Below are 21,526 nucleotides of genomic sequence, written 5' to 3'. Positions count from 1 at the left end.
TGACTTCAATGAATGGGGTCATGAAGACATGAGTGGCACACGTATGTCATCTATGCGCCGTGCGTGCCGTGTAATCACAGCACGGCAACACACACACACTATTATGTGCTGGTTCTCTTACAGAGACCTGTAAAACATTTATTATAACTCCAGTAACCTTTACATTTTCTGACTGTATAAAGTCCCCTGTTGTTCAGAAATTTAAGGTTGGTTGGTGAATATGTTATAATGCGGTTGCTTTCAATTAAAGTCCATGGTTTAATAGGGAAATTTTGAGAAAAGAAATAGTTAATCATTTTGAGTCTACTGCTCATACGCAGACCGGTGTGTTACCAAGGCAGCAGACTACAAACAATCTTTGTGTAGTCTGAGCGTGCAGTCATTCTCCCCCAGCTATCCTCTACATTAGGCTAACATATAGTGAATTTATAGTACAATTGAACAAAAAGAGGACCGATGACTGCAAATAGTTTGGCTGCAGGAGAGACTATGCAAGTTTGTTTCTACTTGTCAGAATGTATTATGGCTCGGTGCCGCAGACGTATTTATTTAAAGTCAAGGGCAGAATTCAATTGACTTCTAAACCCTTCCTGTGTACAAAGCACTTATTCATTTACTGGCAAACCTATGGATTGTGTCTGCACAGATCACCATACTATTTTACAGATTAGAACGCCGTAAAAGTCCTGACTATAAGACGTGATTGCTTTTAACTGGATAAAATTACTAAACTGTCATAATGTTATTAGGATTTCTATTACTTTGAGCTATTGTACTTTCAGGAGACTTTCTATAACAGTGGCTTGAAAGCTCTAACAAGGATGAAAAGGAATCTAAATCTATCTTATATAACTAGTTCTAGAATATAACACTATTACATAAAAACACTTTTACCCAAAATATTTTCAAGGATCCACAATAAAATTATACAAGAAGAAGATTCCAAAAAGTGAGGCAAATGGAGAATAATTATATTGCAAATTCTCATCTTTATCGGTTTTATTCATATTAGACTATAAGTAATCTGATGTACCCTGATCAATACATGTCCAAATTTCCAAAAATGTATACCTGAAACTTAGATGTACTAGTACTCATCAGTCTCAATGGCAAGAAGGTATACACACATGTTAGGAATAGAAATAAAAACTATTGCAAGATATATGGACATATTTTTAATGGATATTGAACAGCAGGATCGCTCCTGTATGGATAACTTTAAAGGGGTATTCCCACTTCGCCTGTTCACCAGCTTGCAGGCAGTATGCTCTGTTCACTTCCTGGTTTTCTCGGTAAATTGGTGGGTGGGATTTCACTTGCTGTGCTATCTCTCTTCATAGCAGTACATGTTTGCAGTCAGTAATAAGGGATAGTTGTAAATAAATTAGCACAGTATCACTAGAAGATGCACAATATAAAGCTGATGTAGCAGAGCTGGATTTGATAGGTGATGAGAATCCTAAATTCACTTGCTACAGGACGAAGAGTCAGCTTGCAATAAACTCCGTTTTGGGTCTGTGTTTACATACTGAGGTAATAGACTCCCCGTCTCAGCCCTTATCAGCAAAATTCAATTAGCCGACCTGATATTTGGGAGAGCAGGAAATAAACAGCTCAGAAATACAAGCTGCTCCCAAGTCCCGAGCTCTCAGCTCCCCCTCCCCTCCTCAGAGCAGGGAGCTATGTCACTTGTCCTGGGCGGAGAGATAAGATCATCCCCAGGTCCGTGGTTATGGAAACACAGTGTAAGCAATGACGTGAATAATCTCAGATAATAGCCAAATAAAGCAGTTTTGATGAAGCAATGTATTTCGGAAAATTCTTAAATCCACATAAGCAAGCAGTATAGATAGGATCCTTAAGATGGCACAACTCCTTTAAGTCTGATCAGTTTGACTCAGTATGATGCACTATGGCTGTGGTCCACTATGTTTCTTAGACAGAACATGGTTGTGTAAATAATCCCTTAAAAGGTCATTCCGGCCATGAAATTAATTCCTCTACAATTGATAGGAGGTAATCTAATGAGCAGTGAAAATCTGATCACCGAGACCTTAACCAATTATGAGAAGACAGGGCCTGTTACCCCATTCGAATGGAGCAGCTGAAGACTGCTGGAGATAGCTGGGTATACCACTTGGATATCTCCAGCAGTCCCACAGAAGTGAATGGTATGGCTGAACATGTGTGATCAGCTACTCTATTCCGATGGGAGTGTAATAAACTCCTATTCTCATGAATAGTAGAGGTTACAGCAGTCACACCTCCACAGATCAGAAAGTTATCCCCATCACGTGGATGAGAGGCAGCTTGAAATAACTGTAATATCCCTTTAAACTCTGACATTTGATGTACTTGCAAATAATATTGTTGAGTGGGGTCGTGGAGAGGACTTAAGAATTGAGGTCTCATTATAAACAATGGGTATTGTTTGTATTATACTGTACATAAGGCATCTATTGATAATACCTGTGAATGGTGACAGCACTATTGGTTGTTGTTAACCACTTGGTGCGCCACTATCTTGGAATGGCTTACCACCATAAAGGATGTTATGTGGAACAAAAAATACTTGTCAAGACAGCTAAGAGCCTACCACAGGCTCCAGGCTTGTCATTAAAGAAGTGCAGTAGATATACAATATATGAAGTATTGAAATATATTGTATAAGCAACCATCACCCTACAGGTACTATAAATAAGTTCTAAAAAGTTAAAAACAAAATTTAAAAATAAAAATATATATATTAAAAAAATTTCAAACCACCCACCCTTTTCCCATTTTACAAATAAGCAAAAAATGCATCTTCACCTCGATAATATTATTTTACCATAAACCGGCCATAACTACATGCTGCCTGTAAGATTTCAGACAGAGGAGTGAAAAGAATTATCAGAAGAGATGTCCAAGAGCCAAAGATCACCTGCGGAGGGCCACTTTCTTGCTGAAATTTTTGAAATATTTATGTACAGAAAATCCCAAATTCCTAGGATTCACCACTCACAAACCATTAGGTCCCAGGGAGGTGATCAAACAAAGTATGGTTGAAGCCTATTACAGAGCTGGGAGCTGTAAAGTCCTTGCTTTGCCATAGAAGTCTTACAGTGAAGTCTGTGCAAAGTCCTGCATGTCCGACTTTGTGTCCGCCCAAAAAAAAACAGGTTCACAGCAGAGAGGTTGCAAACGGACACCTGAGGATTGCTTTAAAAACTCATTGAAGTGAACATGTTTTTAAACGGACCATTTACAAACCATTCCCAATCTGTTTTTCTGCTATTATATCGGGTTCACAAAGGAGAGACACCAGGCGCAAGTTTGAACGCCCCCTAACTGGTGGAAATGGAGTGCCCCTCTTTGGCGGGGGCAGGTATTTCCCCATTTACTGATCCCATACAACTGCTTTCATTTCTAGGTAGCTCAAATGCCAAAGAGTAGCTTTCCTTCATGCAACCATATCCTGCTTCATGTGAGCACCAGATCTTGTTCCCTTTTTCTAACTTTATTTTAGCATTTAAGACTATGTAGCGAGGCTATGAGGATACCCTGAGCCAGAAAATAGAAAGAAAATTGCTACAGGCTTACATACCAAGTATATACAATGTGTATGTACCGTTCCATCGTACTATGACCCATACGTATTTAAAATATCCGAATCCAAAGTAACATAAAGATAGAAACTAACTCCCTCCCTCTCTCCCTCCTTACACATTCTGTAAAGCACGGTGATAACGGAAAGATATAGAAACTCTGCATTAATATCATGGCTGAGCATTTTGGAGTAGACATGTCTGTCTGGGAAAACAATGGCGACATTGTGTGAAAGAGTTCTGCACTTTCCAAATGTACAATACACTGGAAAAGGAACATTTACCTCCTTTTTAGCTTTATTTTATTACTTAGGAAACAGTCTAAAAGGAAAAAAGACAAAGCAGGGAAATGTTTTTACAGTATACACAATACTATACTCTGCTCTTTATACTAGGAGATATCTACATTGAAAGTTTAAGTTTAAGTTTCTTTTTACTATACTTCTGTATGTTATTGTCTTTTTTCCATTTAATAAAAATATACCTTTTTATTAATATGATGGTAGTTTGCCTCTTTGTGGCATCGTGTTTATATTGAAAGTTTAATGTTATAGGGTTTGCCATACATGTGAAGGTGAGGGCTGTGCAGGAAACTTACTAGTATAATACTATTAGAACTTCAGTATCGCCGTCGTATACAGTAAATTGCTGTCTCCTCCTCTAACAATGAACTGTCCTCAGAACGCAAACCTGATAATGGCAGCTGATGGAGGGTTATGTGACTGGACCTGTCCGTCAGCTGTTTCACAGAGCACATTCACTAGTTTCACACGTGACATGCTTTGCAATGGAGACAACTGATGGATGGGTTTAGTTACTTGATCCTGTATCGGCCGCCATTCATGGTATGAGGAAACTGCACCGAACTTTACACTAGTAAGTTACTGGTTGAGCCTTCCCTTTTATCTGTGCCCAAATAAGAATAAAGTAGCAAACCAAACAGAGGAGTATGGTGGCACTACCTATTTCTCATAAAATGCAATACATAGAAAACACCTTCTAAAAAAACCACAAGGCATTAGCCCAACCAGAGGATTATTCCAAAGATGTCTTGATCTATATGGTGGTGGTGCTCAGGACCCCAAATAGTAAACAGAATATGTCCACTCATATAGATTTCCTTCTTCTCCAAACATTAGAGGAGTTTGATACTTTATGGAAGCAGAGGAACGAAAAACGGAAGGGCACTCACCGCAGAACCAGACTTCTTCCTTAAAAAAGATTCAGTCCTTTATTGAAGGTAAAAAATATGCAAATCTATTCTCCAGGATGTAATTAGGAGAACAGTGCACTCTGTACGCCGCCCTCTAGAGGGCAGCATCCTTAACATCATGCATGACTCAGTTAAAAAGTCTATTTAATCATGATGTGGATTTAATTGCCAAATTAGTATTTCTATTCCAAAAGGAACAGATTCTCAGCTATGGACAGCGCTGTTTCAGCCTATTGGACCTTCCTCAGCATAGCGTAGGGATACTTTATTGAAGTGTATTAAAAACATCTCCAGGGAGGGAGCGACACCAATACAGGTATAGAGGCAACAACCATTTCCCGATGTCAGAAGCGCTTTCTCAAGCCTTACATGTATACCAAGGCTTGAGAAAGCGCTTCTGACAGCGGTGAGTGCCCTTCCGTTTTTCATTCTTCTGCTTCCATGAAGTAGCAAACTCCTCTAACGTTTGCAGAAGAAGGAAATCTATATGAGTGGACATTTGGCTGCAGTGGGCTACAGCGTCGGACTGGTCAACCACAGGATTTACAATAAAAGCTTGTCCAGGGGAACCTAGTGAAAACAAACATTTATATTCACCTCTCCTAGGCTATTGCGGCATGCACCATACCATAGGGGATGACTATATTGGAAAAATAGATATATGCAAGATTTCAGAGAAGGGGACGTGGTGTAGGCCACTATCAAGAAGCTGTTGGATGTGGCCCCAGAATGAGTTCCTCTGGTGGGCCCTAGGCCCTTTAGTCCAACATAGAATATATAATAACACATCAAAGTACCTTTTACTGCATGATAGAAACATTCATATACATAATTAGAATACCTATATTACATTATATTTATCTGTTGATTCTAGTTAAAGTGTTAAACAATGGAACAAAATCTGAAAGCGAAACTTTATTATTCTATTTAGAATTTGTATCATTAGAAAGCGAAGCAATATAATGTCAATGTTGTCAAGATCAATAAAAATGTAAAGCTGCAAAAAAGTAGTAAAGAAAAAAAATCATAAAATTCACAATTTTAATATGATAGATTACATTAAAAAGCTTTTCCAGGACTTAGATATGGACGCTCTATCGTTGACAGATAAATTAAATTGAAAAAAGAAAACTGATTAAATTGAGCGTCAGCTACACAGAGCAGTATATACGTTACTGGATTATACTGTATGAGCAGCTTTCTAGGCCTTTACATGTTTTTTAAATCATTTTAATTTGCAGAAATGTTTAAGTTTTAAAGATTTCCTCCAACCATCTTAGTGGTGACAGTTTCTGCCTGGATCGGTTGCCAATGGATATGGACCATGAATCCACAAACTTTCTAGTACTTGGAATGTGTCAGTAATTCAGCCAAGTCCCAAACCATAGAAGTCCAGTTCACAATTCACAGTTGTAAATAACAATTGATCACCTCCAAGACGGTTACAGAAAATCTTTAAGAATGCAAAATTTTTAATTATTTATATTTTCAAAAAATGTTTTCCGATGACTTTTCATTGCTTTTTGTTGCCTTCTGCGATCAGATGTCACACTGCAGCAGTTTAACCAATACAGAAGTTCAGGATAACTCTACTATATCTGTATATTCACACACATTAATATACAGACACATCCTTAATTTATTCTAGGTTCAAACCTACGTTGGGATTTCCGCTAGGTGATCTGAAAAACAGAAACCTAATATGTTTAATAAGTGGCTACTTGTAGAAACCCACAGACCCCATAGACTATAATGGGGTCTGCCAAGTTTCTGCCCGGTTTCCGGAATGGGGAACCGAATCCCCGAGCACAAATGTGAATTTACCCTTTCCCATTCTCCTCGTGCTGTCTGGATTTCTTCATGTTACTGTTATTCAAGAACCTCATGGCTATGTGATGGTCAGGTGATGTTACTTCTAAAGTGCCTATAGTCACAGTAACAAGCTAAGTGCGCTCAGGAGGCTCCTGCTTCCGTCTTTGTATATGGGAACAGAGTTGTCATTTATCACAGTAATGTACACATACATAGATATATGCAGGGCAGTGCAGGAGAATAGCCCCTAGTTAGCAAGTGTAAGGACTGGCCCACTGGGATAAATTCCCGGTAAAGTACATTGCCAGTCCGCCACTGATGCAGCCTCCATAGCTGATCATAGTTGTGCCAGATGTCAGATATCCACTGATATGAAAATGATGAAATCTAAGGATAGATCATCAATATTTAAGTCCCAGAGAACCCCTTTAAGTCAAACATTTACAGTCTAGTCACACACGGCAGGTTAGACTCATAGCAATATGTATAATTTATTCTTTACCTTTTTCAGATGCTGGTGCAAGGTCAATAAAGCTTCGACATTTTTCACCTGTAAATAGGAAATGAATAGTCAATGTGTTGTAGGTTTTACTTACGTTTCCAGTCTACAACATTAATAGAATCTTAAAGGACAGAACACACCCTGCTGCTCTTATGACTACAGAGGCTGTAATGTACAGAGGATATACCAGATCTGACACCTTCTTACCACAGTACTGGCGAACCATCTGCATTCATTGTACACATTAGCTTTTTATTTTCACATAAATGTCCTGTATCTCCTTATTATAGCAGAAGAGAAATAGACTTTGATACAAGACAGATTTTATTTCTATCCTTCTTATTTTTTGTAATTTATTCCAAGGAGCACTATGTATGAAATAGATAGTTAGAAACGTAAACCTAAGACAAAACCAAGTACATGTGTTCTTCCTCACCTTCCCTGTTAGTTCTCCATCATGATGTGTACGATTATCCCCTGACCCTGGTCTATAGTCTCTCACTCTGCCAAATCAGTATCCCTACGCTATGCTGAAGAGGCCCAATAGGCCGAAACAGCGCTGTCCATAGCTGGGAATCTGTTTCTTTTGGGACAGAAATACTAATTTGGCAATTAAATCCGCATCATGATAGTAGACTTTTTAACTGAGTCATGCATGATGTTAAGGATGCTACCCTCTATAGGGTGGTGTACAGAGTGCACTGTTCTCCTAATTACATCCTGGAGAATAGATTTGCATATTTTTTTTACCCTGAAACGTGTAGTAAGAGATGACTACCTTTTTTAAAAACAAAAATACAATTTTTCAACAAAAATACAATTTTGTGATACTCTGTGACAGGTTGTAAGTAAGTTAGTTTTGTCTAAGGCCTGGTTCACATCTGCGTTCGGTATTCCATTTGGGGAGTCTACTTTGGGACCCCAGAATGGAATACCGAACGCATTAAAAAGCGGTGAGCAATGAAACGACAGACACATAGACTATAATGGGGTCTGTGTGTTTTCCGGTGCATGCATATAGTGATATAAATGAAAAAAGCTAGAAGGAGGATTGGACAGTACAGAGATCTTTCCAATAATCTCTTTACACCTAGACGCATAACTAAGACAAAGGGGTAACCTCCATGTATAGAGGAAAAAAAGGTTTTACCATGGTCATAGGTGAGAATTTTTGACAGTAAGAGTAGTGAGACTATGAAGTTCACTGCCACAGAATGTGGTGATGGCTAGTAACTTCTGTGTGTCCAAAAAGGTCCTAGATGCCTTTCTTGAGAGTAACATCATAGGTTATAGGAATAAGGAATTTTTAGTATAGGATTATGATCCATCTTAGCTTAGTACAGTTGCCATATTTGGAGTTGGGAAGGAATTTATTCCTCAGCATCAGCCTTGTGATTTTTTTTGCCTTCTTTTAGATCAACATGGTGAGTTTATAGGTTGGTTTGATGGACTCTATCTGTGTCTTATCTACTGTGTTACTATGTTGCAATTGGCTGACATGGACAAATCTTCTGGATTCACCTTTGGCTAGCCGTCTTACATTTTCACCAGTGTGTACATTCGTTGTGTTACGCTCTATATTTGCTCCAGTTATGTAGACACTAGAGATGAGCGAGTAGTACTCAAACGAGTAGATATTCGATTGAATACTACAGTATTCGAAATACTCGTAAGTACGAGATTGAGTACCACTCGCTGTTCGAATGTAAAAGTTCGATGCAGAACCAGCATTGATTGGCCGAATGCTATACAGCCGGCCAATCAACGCTGGTTCTTCTCCTACTGTTACGGTTCTGTGTATATAAATAAAATAATAATTTTTAAACAACAGAACCTCTGGGCTGCAAGGCACTGCAGCGAGGTCCACAGGCCCTATGATGGGCGGCCGTCTGCCTGAGCGCAACAATATGACAGTACAGCACAGTGTGCACAAGGAGCAACACACATACACCAGTTAAGTTCACTGAGCGGATGCGACGGTGCAGCTCCCAATGTGAACAGGGTGCAACTAAAACCTGCCAGTTAAACTCACTGGCCAGGTGCACCTGTACTGCAGAAGTAACAAGGCTGCCAAGGGTTAACGCCACCCCTGGTCAGCAACACAAATGTTCCTGCGACAGCTAGGAGTTTAACACTGAAGTTTGACAGTACAGTAAGGATATCTCCTGAGACCAACCTGCTGCAACTCTACAGGCTGGAACAGTCTCTACTTCTCCTAGCCTTGGTGTAGAGCTGGCAGTTCAGGGTTTACCGGTCCTAATTACCCAGCACCCAGATAACAGCAGAGGAACCCCACACAGAGGCCTAGTCTGGAAACCTGCCTGGACACTGGAGCCTTTCCCTGCAACTACTGTCATTAGGTATTTCAGTCTAAGTGTGAGCACCGGACGGGCGTCGGCTCACACTATTTAAAGGGAAGTTACCGCCCAATAGGGGCGGTGGCCATGACCTCACCGGTCATGCTCAGTCTGAGCAAACTGGCACTTAGTCTCAGAACGGCTCCAAAGAGTCTGAGCATGCTCAGTAGGGAGAGAATGGCACTTAGCCTCTGAGCAACTCCAAAATGTCTGAGCATGCTCAGTGGGCCGAAAACTGGACTTAGACTCCAGACATCTTACTGCACAACGCCGAGGGCGAGGTTTGGATTGGCCCGCAGGTAGCGATATGCGCTGGACTGGAACCCTGCGAGACCTGATCCTAACACCTACCTTTAGAAGTCTTCTCCGTGCAGCTTCCCCGCAGCGTCTTCTGGCTTTTCATTCACTCTGCCAGGCATCGGGCCTGGGCAGAGCCGACTGCGCATGTCCGCTTGTAGTGCCCAATGCCTGGCAGAGTGAATGAAGAGCCGGAAGACGCCGTGGGGACGCTGCACGGAGAAGACTTCTCAGAGGATCCAGCCCGACCCTCACTCGTGGACTTGCTAAGTATAATTTGATCGAACGTTGCCTACCCCTGAAACGAGCATTTTCCCCCCATAGACTATACTAGGGTTCGATATTCGATTCGAGTAGTCAAATATTGAGGGGCTACTCGAAACGAATATCGAACCTTGAACATTTTACTGTTCGCTCATTTCTAGTAGACACCCCTTTTAACCCCTTCCCGACATGCGCCGTAATAGTACGGCGCGTGTCGGGTCTGTAACTATGGCGACCGCCCGGGAGCCGGGCGGCCGTCATAGCCGCCGGGTGTCTACTGCTTTAAGCAGTGGACAACCGGCTCTAATGCCTCCGATCGGTCCCCGGACCGATCGGAGGCATTAACCCCTCCGGCGCTGCTGTCAAAGGCATGGGCATGGGCGCCGCCATTTTGGCAAGGATCGCCGGCTCCTGGAGCATGCTCCAGGGCCGACGTCATGTTGCAGTGACAGCCGGGAGCCTTGTTAAAGGCTCCCAGCCGGTCTGCAAATTCTCTCTTTTGCAGGCTGGTGTATACAGCCTGCAAAAGAGATGATGCTTTTTTGCAATGCATTGCAATGCATTAGCATTGTAATGCATTGCATTAGTGATCAGACCCCCTGAGGTTCAACACCCCTAGGGGGTCTAATAAATGCAAAAAAAAAATAAAAAAAAAAGTTAAAAAAAATATAAAAAAATATAAAAAGTATTAAAAGTTCAAATCACCCCCCTTTCCCTAGAACAAATATAAAAGTAGTTAAAAACTGTGAAACATATACATGTTAGGTATCCCCGCGTCCGAAATCGCCCGCTCTACAAATCTATAAAAATATTTTTCCTGTTCGATAAACGCCGTAGCAGGAAAAATAGTCAAAAGTGCCAAACCGCCGTTTTTTCACTGTTTTAATTCTGATAAAAATTTGAATAAAAAGTGATCAAAGCAATAACATTTCCCGAAAATGGTAGAACTAAAAAGTACACCCGGCCCCGCAAAAAAAAGACGCCCTATGCATCCCCATACACCTATGTATAAAAAAGTTACGGCCGTCGGAATATGGCGACTTTTAGAAAAAAAATTTTTTAACACCGTTTTGGAATTTTTTTTAGGGGTCAAAATGTAAATAAAACCATATAAATTTGGTATCCCTGGAACCGTACCAAAACACAGAATACAGGGGACATGTCATTTTGGCTGCACAGTGAACGCCGTAAAACCAAAGCCCGTAAGAAAGTCGCAGAAATGCATTTTTTCTTCAAATCCACCCCATTCTGAATTTTTTTCCTGCTTCCCAGTACATTACATAGAATAAATAATGGTGGCATCATGAAGAAAAAATTGTCCCGCAAAAATTAAGACCTCATATGGCTCTGGGAGCGGAGAAATAAAAAAGTTATGGGGTTTAGAAGGAGGGGAGTCAAAAACGAAAAACGAAAATCAAAAAATGCCATCGGCGGGAAGGGGTTAAGACCCACACAAAAACAAGGGATATTTTCTTTTATATCGTATGCACAGTGTCATTAAGTTATTAAAAGCAACAAGCTTATCCCTCCTTACATATAAACATGGGTCTATTACAGGTAATTTTCTCCGCAGTACATCTTGTGGTTTATCTTTTGAAATGCCTAAATGTTGACAATACATTATATACCGTATGTAACAACCCAGAGGATAAGAGATAGTGTTGACTTACGTTGAGATATTCTGTATGACAAAAGAATAAAATTGTAACCATCTACAATTTACTAGGAACATTCACGTGCTGAGGTGGCAGAGCAGATCCCCGGGGTGGTATTATGTTACCAGGGAACGTTAGATCTTTTGGATTCATACCTTGGTTACTGTGTATCCTTAATGAGGACATTGGGCTTAATACACTGGAGTTGCTGAGGACTATTTTCCCTGAGAGTATCTTTATTAAGACTAGTTTTACATACAACATTTTCATTTAATTTGCCACTGCAGCTTTCGAGCCAAAAGCCAGAAGTGATCCAGCGAGGGGAGGGGGTGGGATGTGGGGACAGGCGTTACTATATCCCGCTGACTGCTACTATATTAACCTGGGAAACCGCTGATAAAACACTTTCCATAATCAAAAGGCTGCACACTCCACATTCTGCTCCCACATACAGACTGGTGTCAGGAAAGGAGAAAAGTATAATGTTCTAATCTTCCTATCGTGAATTGGACTCTCCATCAGAGGTATAACTACCACCATAGCAGCCACCTTAGGCAGCCCGGATAGCCTCCGCTGCTTTTATTTTTGAATAGACCATTACCCTTTGGATTACTCCAATTTTTACCTCGCTATCACAGCTCCTATCTATGGCCTCCAGAGGGCACCGAATATAACATCATGAACATCAGCTGAGCGACAAGACATAATATGTGGCATGTCCTGGAGGATTAAAGAGGACCTTTCACGGGTTTGGGCACAGGCAGTTCTATATACTGCTGGAAAGCTGACAGTGCGATGAATTCAGCGCAGTGTCGGCTTTCCCGGTCTGTGCCCCGGGTAAAGAGCTATCGGTGCCGGTACCAGAACTCTTTACAGTCAGAAGGGCGTTCCTGACAGTCTATCAGGAACGTCCTTCTCCACAGCAGCGCCTATCGCGCTGTACAGTGTGAGCGAGGAGGAACGCCCCCTCCCTCTGCTCACAGTGCTCGTCCATAGACAATTATTATCAGGAGGGGAGGGGGGCGTTCCTCCCCCATCACATTGTACAGCACGATAGGCGCTGCTGTGGAGAAGGATGTCCTCTTTAAGGAGAGGCAACATTGGAGAAGGGCAGGGATAGGTAGGTGAAAATCAGTTGTTACCTGCTGAAGCAATCCAGTAGTTAACAGCCTACAATGCCTCTGCGGGAGCCACCATATTGTATGGAGGTTTATAACAGGGGCATTTACTGTATAGGATAAATACAAAAGAGTAACAAAGAACAGGGACAGCATATTACAGAGCAAAAGACAGGGAGGGGAAGTATAACGGAGTGAGAGAGGAGGGGGGCTGAGTGAGAGGGAACTAGTGTAGAAGCTACACAGGAAGCTGCACAGCAGGAAGTTACACCATGTAAATAAAGGCAGAGAATGCAAGAAGCAACCTGAGAAACCCAGAAATCACTCCAAACACTGCTAAATGTACAGGGATGTATTTATTAACCCATTACTAGAACTAACAGACCTTTCTAAAAAAAAAAAAAAGAAAAAAAAAAAGATTTTCAGCCCAGAAAACCCCTTTAAATGTAATGCGGTGTCATGGGGTGGATTTTAATTCCCTTACTTAATCTATAATCTGACAAAAGGCACTACCCTATCAATCAATGTTAGTGAAATTAAACCATCTACTTTCTTTGACTATTAGGCTAAGGCCCCACAATGTGGAATAACAGCATTTAGGCTCGGTTTTTGATCCAAAGTCAGGAGCAGGAAACATCTAAGAGCTTCCTTTATATTTTCCATTCATTTTCAATCCACTCCTGACTTTCGCTCAAAAAATGCAGGAAAAAAAAAATGCTGCGTTTCCACAATGTGGGACTTTAGCCGAATAGTCAAAGAAAGTACAGTACATCTTTCAATCTACTTAGGTTCAGCCTTAGGGATGTTTTAATTACTATAAAAAATGTTTCCAATTTTTGTTGACTAAAACTGGGTTTCCTCTTATAGTCAGAAATACAGTTAGGGCCAGAAATATTTGGACAGTGACACAAGTTTTGTTATTTTAGCTGTTTACTAAAACATGTTCAGAAATACAATTATATATATAATATGGGCTGAAAGTGCACACTCCCAGCTGCAATATGAGAGTTTCCACATCCAAATCGGAGAAAGGGTTTAGGAATCATAGCTCTGTAATGCATAGCCTCCTCTTTTTCAAGGGACCAAAAGTAATTGGACAATGGACTCTAAGGCCTGCAATTAACTCTGAAGGCGTCTCCCTCATAAACCTGTAATCAATGAAGTAGTTAAAAGGTCTGGGGTTGATTCCAGGTGTGTGGTTTTGCATTTGGAAGCTGTTGCTGTGACCAGACAACATACGGTCAAAGGAACTCTCAATTGAGGTGAAGCAGAACATCCTGAGACTGAAAAAAAAAGAAAAAATCCATCAGAGACATGCTTGGAGTAGCAAAATCAACAGTCGGGTACATTCTAAGAAAAAAGGAATTGACTGGTGAGCTTGGGAACTCAAAAAGGCCTGGGCGTCCACGGATGACAACAGTGGTGGATGATCGCCGCATACTTTCTTTGGTCAAGAAGAACCCGTTCTCAACATCAACTGAAGTCCAGAACACTCTCAGTGAAGTAGGTGTATCTGTCTCTAAGTCAACAGTAAAGAGAAGACTCCATGAAAGTAAATACAAAGGGTTCACATCTAGATGCAAACCATTCATCAATTCCAAAAATAGACAGGCCAGAGTTAAATTTGCTGAAAAACACCTCAAGAAGCCAGCTCAGTTCTGGAAAAGTATTCTATGGACAGATGAGACAAAGATCAACCTGTACCAGAATGATGGGAAGAAAAATGTTTGGAGAAGAAAGGGAACGGCACATGATCCAAGGCACACCACATCCTCTGTAAAACATGGTGGAGGCAACGTGATGGCATGGGCATGCATGGCTTTCAATGGCACTGGGTCACTTGTGTTTATTGATGACATAACAGCAGACAAGAGTAGCCGGATGAATTCTGAAGTGTACCGGGATATACTTTCAGCCCAGATTCAGCCAAATGCTGCCAAGTTGATCGGACGGCGCTTCATAGTACAGATGGACAATGACCCCAAGCATACAGCCAAAGCTACCCAGGAGTTCATGAGTGCAAAAAAGTGGAACATTCTGCAATGGCCAAGTCAATCACCAGATCTTAACCCAATTGAGCATGCATTTCACTTGCTCAAATCCAGACTTAAGGCGGAAAGACCCACAAACAAGCAAGACCTGAAGGCTGCGGCTGTAAAGGCCTGGCAAAGCATTAAGAAGGAGGAAACCCAGCGTTTGGTGATGTCCATGGGTTCCAGACTTAAGGCAGTGATTGCCTCCAAAGGATTCGCAACAAAATATTGAAAATAAAAATATTTTGTTTGGGTTATGTTTATTTGTCCAATTACTTTTGAGCTCCTAAAATGTGGAGTGTTTGTAAAGAAATGTGTACAATTCCTACATTTTCTATCAGATATTTTTGTTCAACCCTTCAAATTAAACGTTACAATCTGCACTTGAATTCTGTTGTAGAGGTTTCATTTCAAAACCAATGTGGTGGCATGCAGAGCCCAACTCGCAAAAATTGTGTCACTGTCCAAATATTTCTGGCCCTAACTGTAGCTTTGTGGTTTGCCATTGGCTGGACAGCCGGGAGGTTTGAGGACTAAGGAAATTCAATTTATTCCTCGCACCCTTTTAACCAAGTCCTCCTCAGCCAGCAGAGGTCCTTCAGCGAAAAGTTCATTCAGTAAGGCTGTGATAAGAAAGGATCAGAAGGTCTTTCATTCCCTCTTTCATATGACTAACAACTCTGTAAATAGTTTGGGGTCATCCTAGAAGGGGGTGCTCCATTATTTTACTGTCTATTATTATATCATTTTTCTATAGTATGATATTATTTCTTGTATTGACATACTGTTCTATATTTTATAACTAATGTGTTACACACTGTATAATATATTCTCTTCTATATGGAAAGTCTTCATTGATGTAATAGACTTGTTAAAAAACAAACAAAAAAAAAAACTGGCATCCAAGACATGATAAATTAGCCCTATTTTATATGAAACCAGCCTAACACTAGTACATGTTCACTGTCTGGACTTGGATATACCCTTACAGAACTAAAAGCTTTATGTTTTATTCAATATGGTTGGATTGTATTCACACCAGACGGTGGGTTACCTCTTTCTATCTATAGATTGCATTCTAATATGTATTTTATATCAATATTTATTGTTTGCATTGTATTTTATTTCTTTATAGTATAAAATATTTAGTATTGAGAGTCAGGGTAGCATTCACCCTTAGGCCATTTTCAGGAAAGGTATTAATGTAATAGTAAGCAGACAGCAACATTGTAATATTATGTATTGTATATGCCAATAGACTGATCAAAATTTTAAGAGAAAAAAATTCCTTAACTGCTACTCAAACTTGACTTTTCTGTCTTTAGTGGAGTTTGGCCACCATTTGTACCAGAGGACTGGTGTTCTCACGATAATACTTGCATAGTGGACGTCATATAGTGGACGCCATTTCTGTAAAGCTATGTGCTCAAAAAATGAGAGCTTTAAAATTCCAGTCATTTCAAAACTTTTTATTTTAGTCAGCTTGACTATTCAGTAGGATGTTCGTGAAAATTTTTTCAGGTATCACAGAACAAAGGGAACATTATTAGTGGGGAACTGTCATTTCAGCAGAATGTTCCTGTCATCAGAAATGTCACATAGTTTATAGGACAGATTTTAAAAAATGATGTAAAGAGGTCCTGTAGGAGAATTTGGCATAAATCCTATACTCTATATTGGCATACAGAAGTGAAAAAAATCTGTCATTGATGCCTGGGACCCTGAACACCGTAAAGGACAGCGGTAACGCACAAAGCATCCACATTGGTATTGTCAAATGTTATATACATTGTACATTTCGTGGATGATAAATAAAAATTCTGTACGCAGATAAAAAGTAGGTTCACATTGCTTATTTGGTGCTGATTTTAAGGCTTTTTATCAACGAAATCTGGAAAAGGCAAGTTCCTTAACCCTTAGGTGAAATTTTTAATTTTTGTGTCTTCATTTTTTTCTTCTTACAGTTCAAAAGTCATAATTTTCTCATTTTTCCATTTACATAGTCATATAAGGGCTTGATTTTTGTGTGATGTTATACTTCAAAGTGGTAACATTTATTATTTTCCATGATCTGCGATATCGCCTCGCAGGAGCCGGCCTGCAACTTCAGAGGTACGGGGCCGGTGGGGACCGGCCCCGGGGGAGAAGGGGCCACGGATACTGACCCGGCATCCGCTGTACTAGAGAGGCAGATGCCGGCGAGGGATAGACGCTGGCACAGGTGCCGGGGCCTGAGACATCGCTCCTCTGCCCTGCCTGAAGCCAGCGGCGGGGGGACGGAGGAGCGGAATAGCATCACCCCTGCCGCTGCTGGCTTCATGCAGGGCAGGGGAGCGCAGCGATGTCTCAGGCCCCGGCGTCTATCCCTTGCCGGCTTCCGCCTCTCTATTACAGCGGGTGCCGGGCGCCACATTCAGACTATAAGACGCACCCTTCTTTTCCCCCCAAATTTTGGGGAAAAAAAGTGCGTCTTATAGTCCGAAAAATATATTTTTATTTATTTAATTTAGGTTTTTTTTTTTTTAAGGAATTCATGTTTTATAAATGTCTTACTTTTTTTTTTTAAAATAGAGCTTTATCTAATTTTAACACTATTTTCTAGGCCACTTAGGGGACTTGGACTTGTAAACTTTTATTGCTTACATAATTCATTACACTTGTCATGTATTATGCTATCAGTATAAAATTGACTGGCATGACCTTATAAGTATATACTACAGGCAACCCTGGGGGCCTTCACTACGTCTCCCCAGCTGCCATGTCATGTTATTACAATTACAGGGATGAAAATGTCTAATAAAAGGAGCAAGAAATACTATTGACAGTGGTATCTACAGGGATTAATGTTCAGGATAAGCATTTTTCTGATTTTTGGCGTTGTAGGATACCCCACAGTTTTCTGATGCATATGAAAGTTATATACAGTACATTGGAATAAAGTGCAAATCTATTGGTTGGTCACTAACAGTTTAGAGAGGACGTTTCTCATGTGCCATCATATCTAGTTCTTTACATCCTCCACATATTCCAGCATAGTTGATGTTTCTTCTCTAGCGTCCATCATTCCTGATCAATTAGTTCATATTATTGCCCGAAATGCTGATTAGGATTTTACTGTCCAGTGGGCGGTCTCAGGAAGGAATGGCCAAGGGGGTGTGTGTAAGGATTGGAGTCAGGGTCAGGCAGTGCAAAGTGACACAGCTGGAAAGCAACACTGTGCAACTAATGACAAAAGGGGTCGCAGGCCCTGCAGCTATAACTATGCTGTAATATCTGAGATGAGGCAGACCAATGCACTTCCTAATTGAAGTGCGCCTACCACGACTCCTTACGCTTCTATCCGGCAGCTAGGATAAGGGGAGAGGAGGCCCTGAAAGTCCTAGGGACTGGAGTCACGGGGGTCACACCTAAACAGAAAGCACAGTGTAAATGCAATGCAAAACAAAAGACTAAACAGCATGGAACCAGGGAGGACCACAAGTCCCAGCAAGACACAGAAGAGAAGGCGAGGTCAGACGAGCAAGAGGTCGAGCCAGGAGATAAGATAAAGGTACCAAATCAAAAGACAAGGGATAGTCAAAAATACAAGCTGGGTAAATAAACCAAGGAAACAGACAGAAGACGAACAGACAGGAATCTGACTGAGCAGAGGACCAGGAAACACAAAGTGAATGGCTGGCAAAGATCCATGCCTGGGTGGGTTTTAAATAGCAGCAGAGAACACACCTGATGGCTAATGACATGGAGACTGAAGGCAAGGAAAAGATTAACCCATAATGACCTAAGCACACCCAATAGAATTCCTAACACGTCTCCCAGGGAGACGCCGCGCAGCAAGGAGACCGCGGCGACTCCGTATCCTGATTCTGAGATCTCTGACATTATCCATCTTTGGTTAGAAAGTTTTAGAGATCTCAGAATCACATCCCTTTGCCTGACACCACCCACTTGACAGTTGAGAGCCTTATTGGCACATCAGGCACCAAAACTACTTGCAATGATTGCTTTGCAATGGTGGGGGTTAGATAAAAACTCCAACTTTGCTTGAATCAGTGAATCGGCACCTATTAAAGGATGCAAGGAACTGGAGATGCTGAAGTTCAACTGGATTGGTGAAAGGTCTTCAGATCTTACTGATCTCATTAAAATGGGGCTAGGGTCTCTGCGTAGGAACCAAAGGTCCTGGACGCCTTCAGATTGCTCAAAGAGTGTTTTATGTTAGCCCTATTGTTAATTCAGCCTGATTTAGAGCAACCTTTTATTGTGAAGTTGATCCGTCTGAAGTCTTGTCTTCTATGACTAATCTTTGCACTTGCACTTTTTAATCTTTTTCCTACCAAGGATAACTATGATTTAGGTAACCAAGAACTGTTAGCCATTACGTAGACATATGAAGAATTGTGTCGTTTCTTGGAGGAGGGATAGACAACGCTAATAACTGATAAGGAGTGTCGTACCTTATTAGTCACCTTAAACCCTTGACAGTCTCTCTGTGTCTTATTTTAGGCTCAAGTTTGTAGTTTACTTTCGAGAAGGGATGGAAAATGCCAGGTGATGCATTAGATTACAGTTTCTCTTTAACTCCTTCTGACAATATCGAACCTGTAGGAACTATTTTTCCTAAGGGAATTGTTATCTCTTCTGTTTCTCCTGACCTATCCCCAGAAATCGGAAATGCTCAAGATCTGTGTCTTGCTTGTGCTTGCACACCTCCAGCTATGTGCCAAAGGTTAATATCTTGGTGCTCTCTGGTCACCCAGGGTCACCAGTATCACTAAGATATTTCCCATACATTTTGGTGGCTCTCTTGTTGGCATAATGTAAGAATGTGTTACTGTAACTTGTGACATTTGCAGCATGTCTAAACAACGTAGAAGATGCCCAGCAGGAGAGCTACTACTTCTGCCCACTCCCAAGAGACCCTTGTCTCAAAAGTCCTGAGGATTTCAATACAGATCTTCCTACATCTGAAGAAAACACTGCAAATCGAGTGGTCATCAACTGATTCAACAAGAGCTGTTATTTTGTACTGAGGCTCTGTCTTCCTAATTACACCATGGAAGATAGACTTGTATATTCTCAGTGAGCGCTCTCTATTGGTGTGCATGCCTGAGGCACTGGCTTCCTAATTACATCATGGAAGTTAGATTTGCATATTCTTCCCATGTTCCTTTGCACAGTGGAGCGCTCATGGCTTAATAAGTCTCCACAAAACTAATTGGTGGTTCTCTCCCTATGGAGTGACGATATCCCCTCAACCCTGTCTAAGCCTCTCACCTCTGCCAGGTCAGTCCTCTCTGTGCCAAGCTGATGAGATGCAAGAACATCAAAACAGCTGTCCTTGGCTGAGGGACTACCTGGTAAAATCCCAACATCATTGCAAACAAAGGACTCTGAGAAGGTCGGCATGATGTTAAAGGGAGCACCCTCTATAGGCTTGCTTGACTGAGACTCTGTCTTCCTAATTACATCATGGAAGATAGACTTGCATATTCTCAGTGAGCGCCCTCTATTGGTGTGCATACTTGAGGCACTGGCATCCTAATTACATCATGGAAGTCAGATTTGCATAGTCTTCTCATGTTACTATTGTTAGTCCAACTAGACTCTGGCATGAAAGGCAAAGTGTGGTGAATCTTATCTTGGAGCATCTTTGTGCATCTAGTTTAAGATACAAATGTTTCATTTGCCAAGAAAGGGAGCTTGGATTAAATGTGACAAAATGTGCCACATTACACCCAAATTCTGTTCCAAAATAAAGCAACACATAGGCAATATACATTTAGACTAGACTGTCCAAAGATAAATCAGACTTATCAACCGACAATCATGTACAATAATGCATTCGCTATTCCATTCTGATTATTTTTTTTCTGCCGCACTTTTTAGCTTTATTTGGCTACCTGGACCCTTAGCCTTAAAGAGTCAAAACTCTAACCCCTTAGACTCTGTTAACCAGAGAGGCTCCAACCAATCCCAAATCCCTGTTACAGACAGCTGACTGCCACTGTTACAGCCCCAAACCATTGCCTGTATAATATTTTACACATTACCATGTTACAGCAGTGAGCCTATTGGGATCACAGTGGGGAACAGGAATCATATTCTTTTTGATAGCGATTTTATTTTTATGTTGCAAAATCAACAGGGATGAAGTATAGAATTAATATGCCAGGACATCAAGAAAAGCTGGGTGGAAATGATAGCAATATCCCGCTGTGAAGCCTTTCCACTAACTAAATGGTAATTATACATGGAAATTATAGTTCTCGCAGACTTGGTGACAGGGCTTCCTTACTTTGACAAACATTTAATTCTGAGTAAATATTTAAGGTGAAGTGAAGGCGCCGCTGTCGTATCAGTAACAGCGCCATCGGTAAAGGCTGACAGCCATATTACCCAGTTAGCCTTAAACAACCTTTGTAGCAATATAAGGGAACAGTCACAGATTTTTTTTTGTACATCTGTTTAGTGTGACCTTTTAAAGGAGACAAAAATTGGATGGAAAGAAATGCATGCAAGCAGATGGCCATCTGTTTGCATAGAGAGCATTGTTTGACAAAAAAAAAAAAAAAAAAAACAGAAAAAAACACATCTGTTTTTGTGTCTTTTTTTGACAGGCACAAAAATATGAGGTTTCAGATTGAAACAAAACAAACAAACAAAAAAGCAGAAAGTCCCCATAAGG

General features: G+C 40.9%; 1 protein-coding gene across 1 annotated transcript in view; it reads right to left on the bottom strand.

The window, feature by feature from the left end:
* Positions 1 to 21,526, bottom strand: part of GSG1L (GSG1 like) — a 105,527-nt gene that overhangs the window by 59,050 nt on the left and 24,951 nt on the right. The window contains exon 2 of the mRNA XM_075286013.1: positions 7,115 to 7,162. Within this exon, the coding sequence (XP_075142114.1) occupies positions 7,115 to 7,162 (48 nt within the window). The remainder of the gene's footprint in view (positions 1 to 7,114; positions 7,163 to 21,526) is intronic.

This window comes from Leptodactylus fuscus, chromosome 8 (genome assembly GCF_031893055.1).
Source record: "Leptodactylus fuscus isolate aLepFus1 chromosome 8, aLepFus1.hap2, whole genome shotgun sequence".
NCBI classification, from domain to species: Eukaryota; Metazoa; Chordata; class Amphibia; order Anura; family Leptodactylidae; genus Leptodactylus; species Leptodactylus fuscus.
Note: the sequence above shows the minus strand (reverse complement) of the source record. Positions and strands in the feature narration are given on the sequence as shown.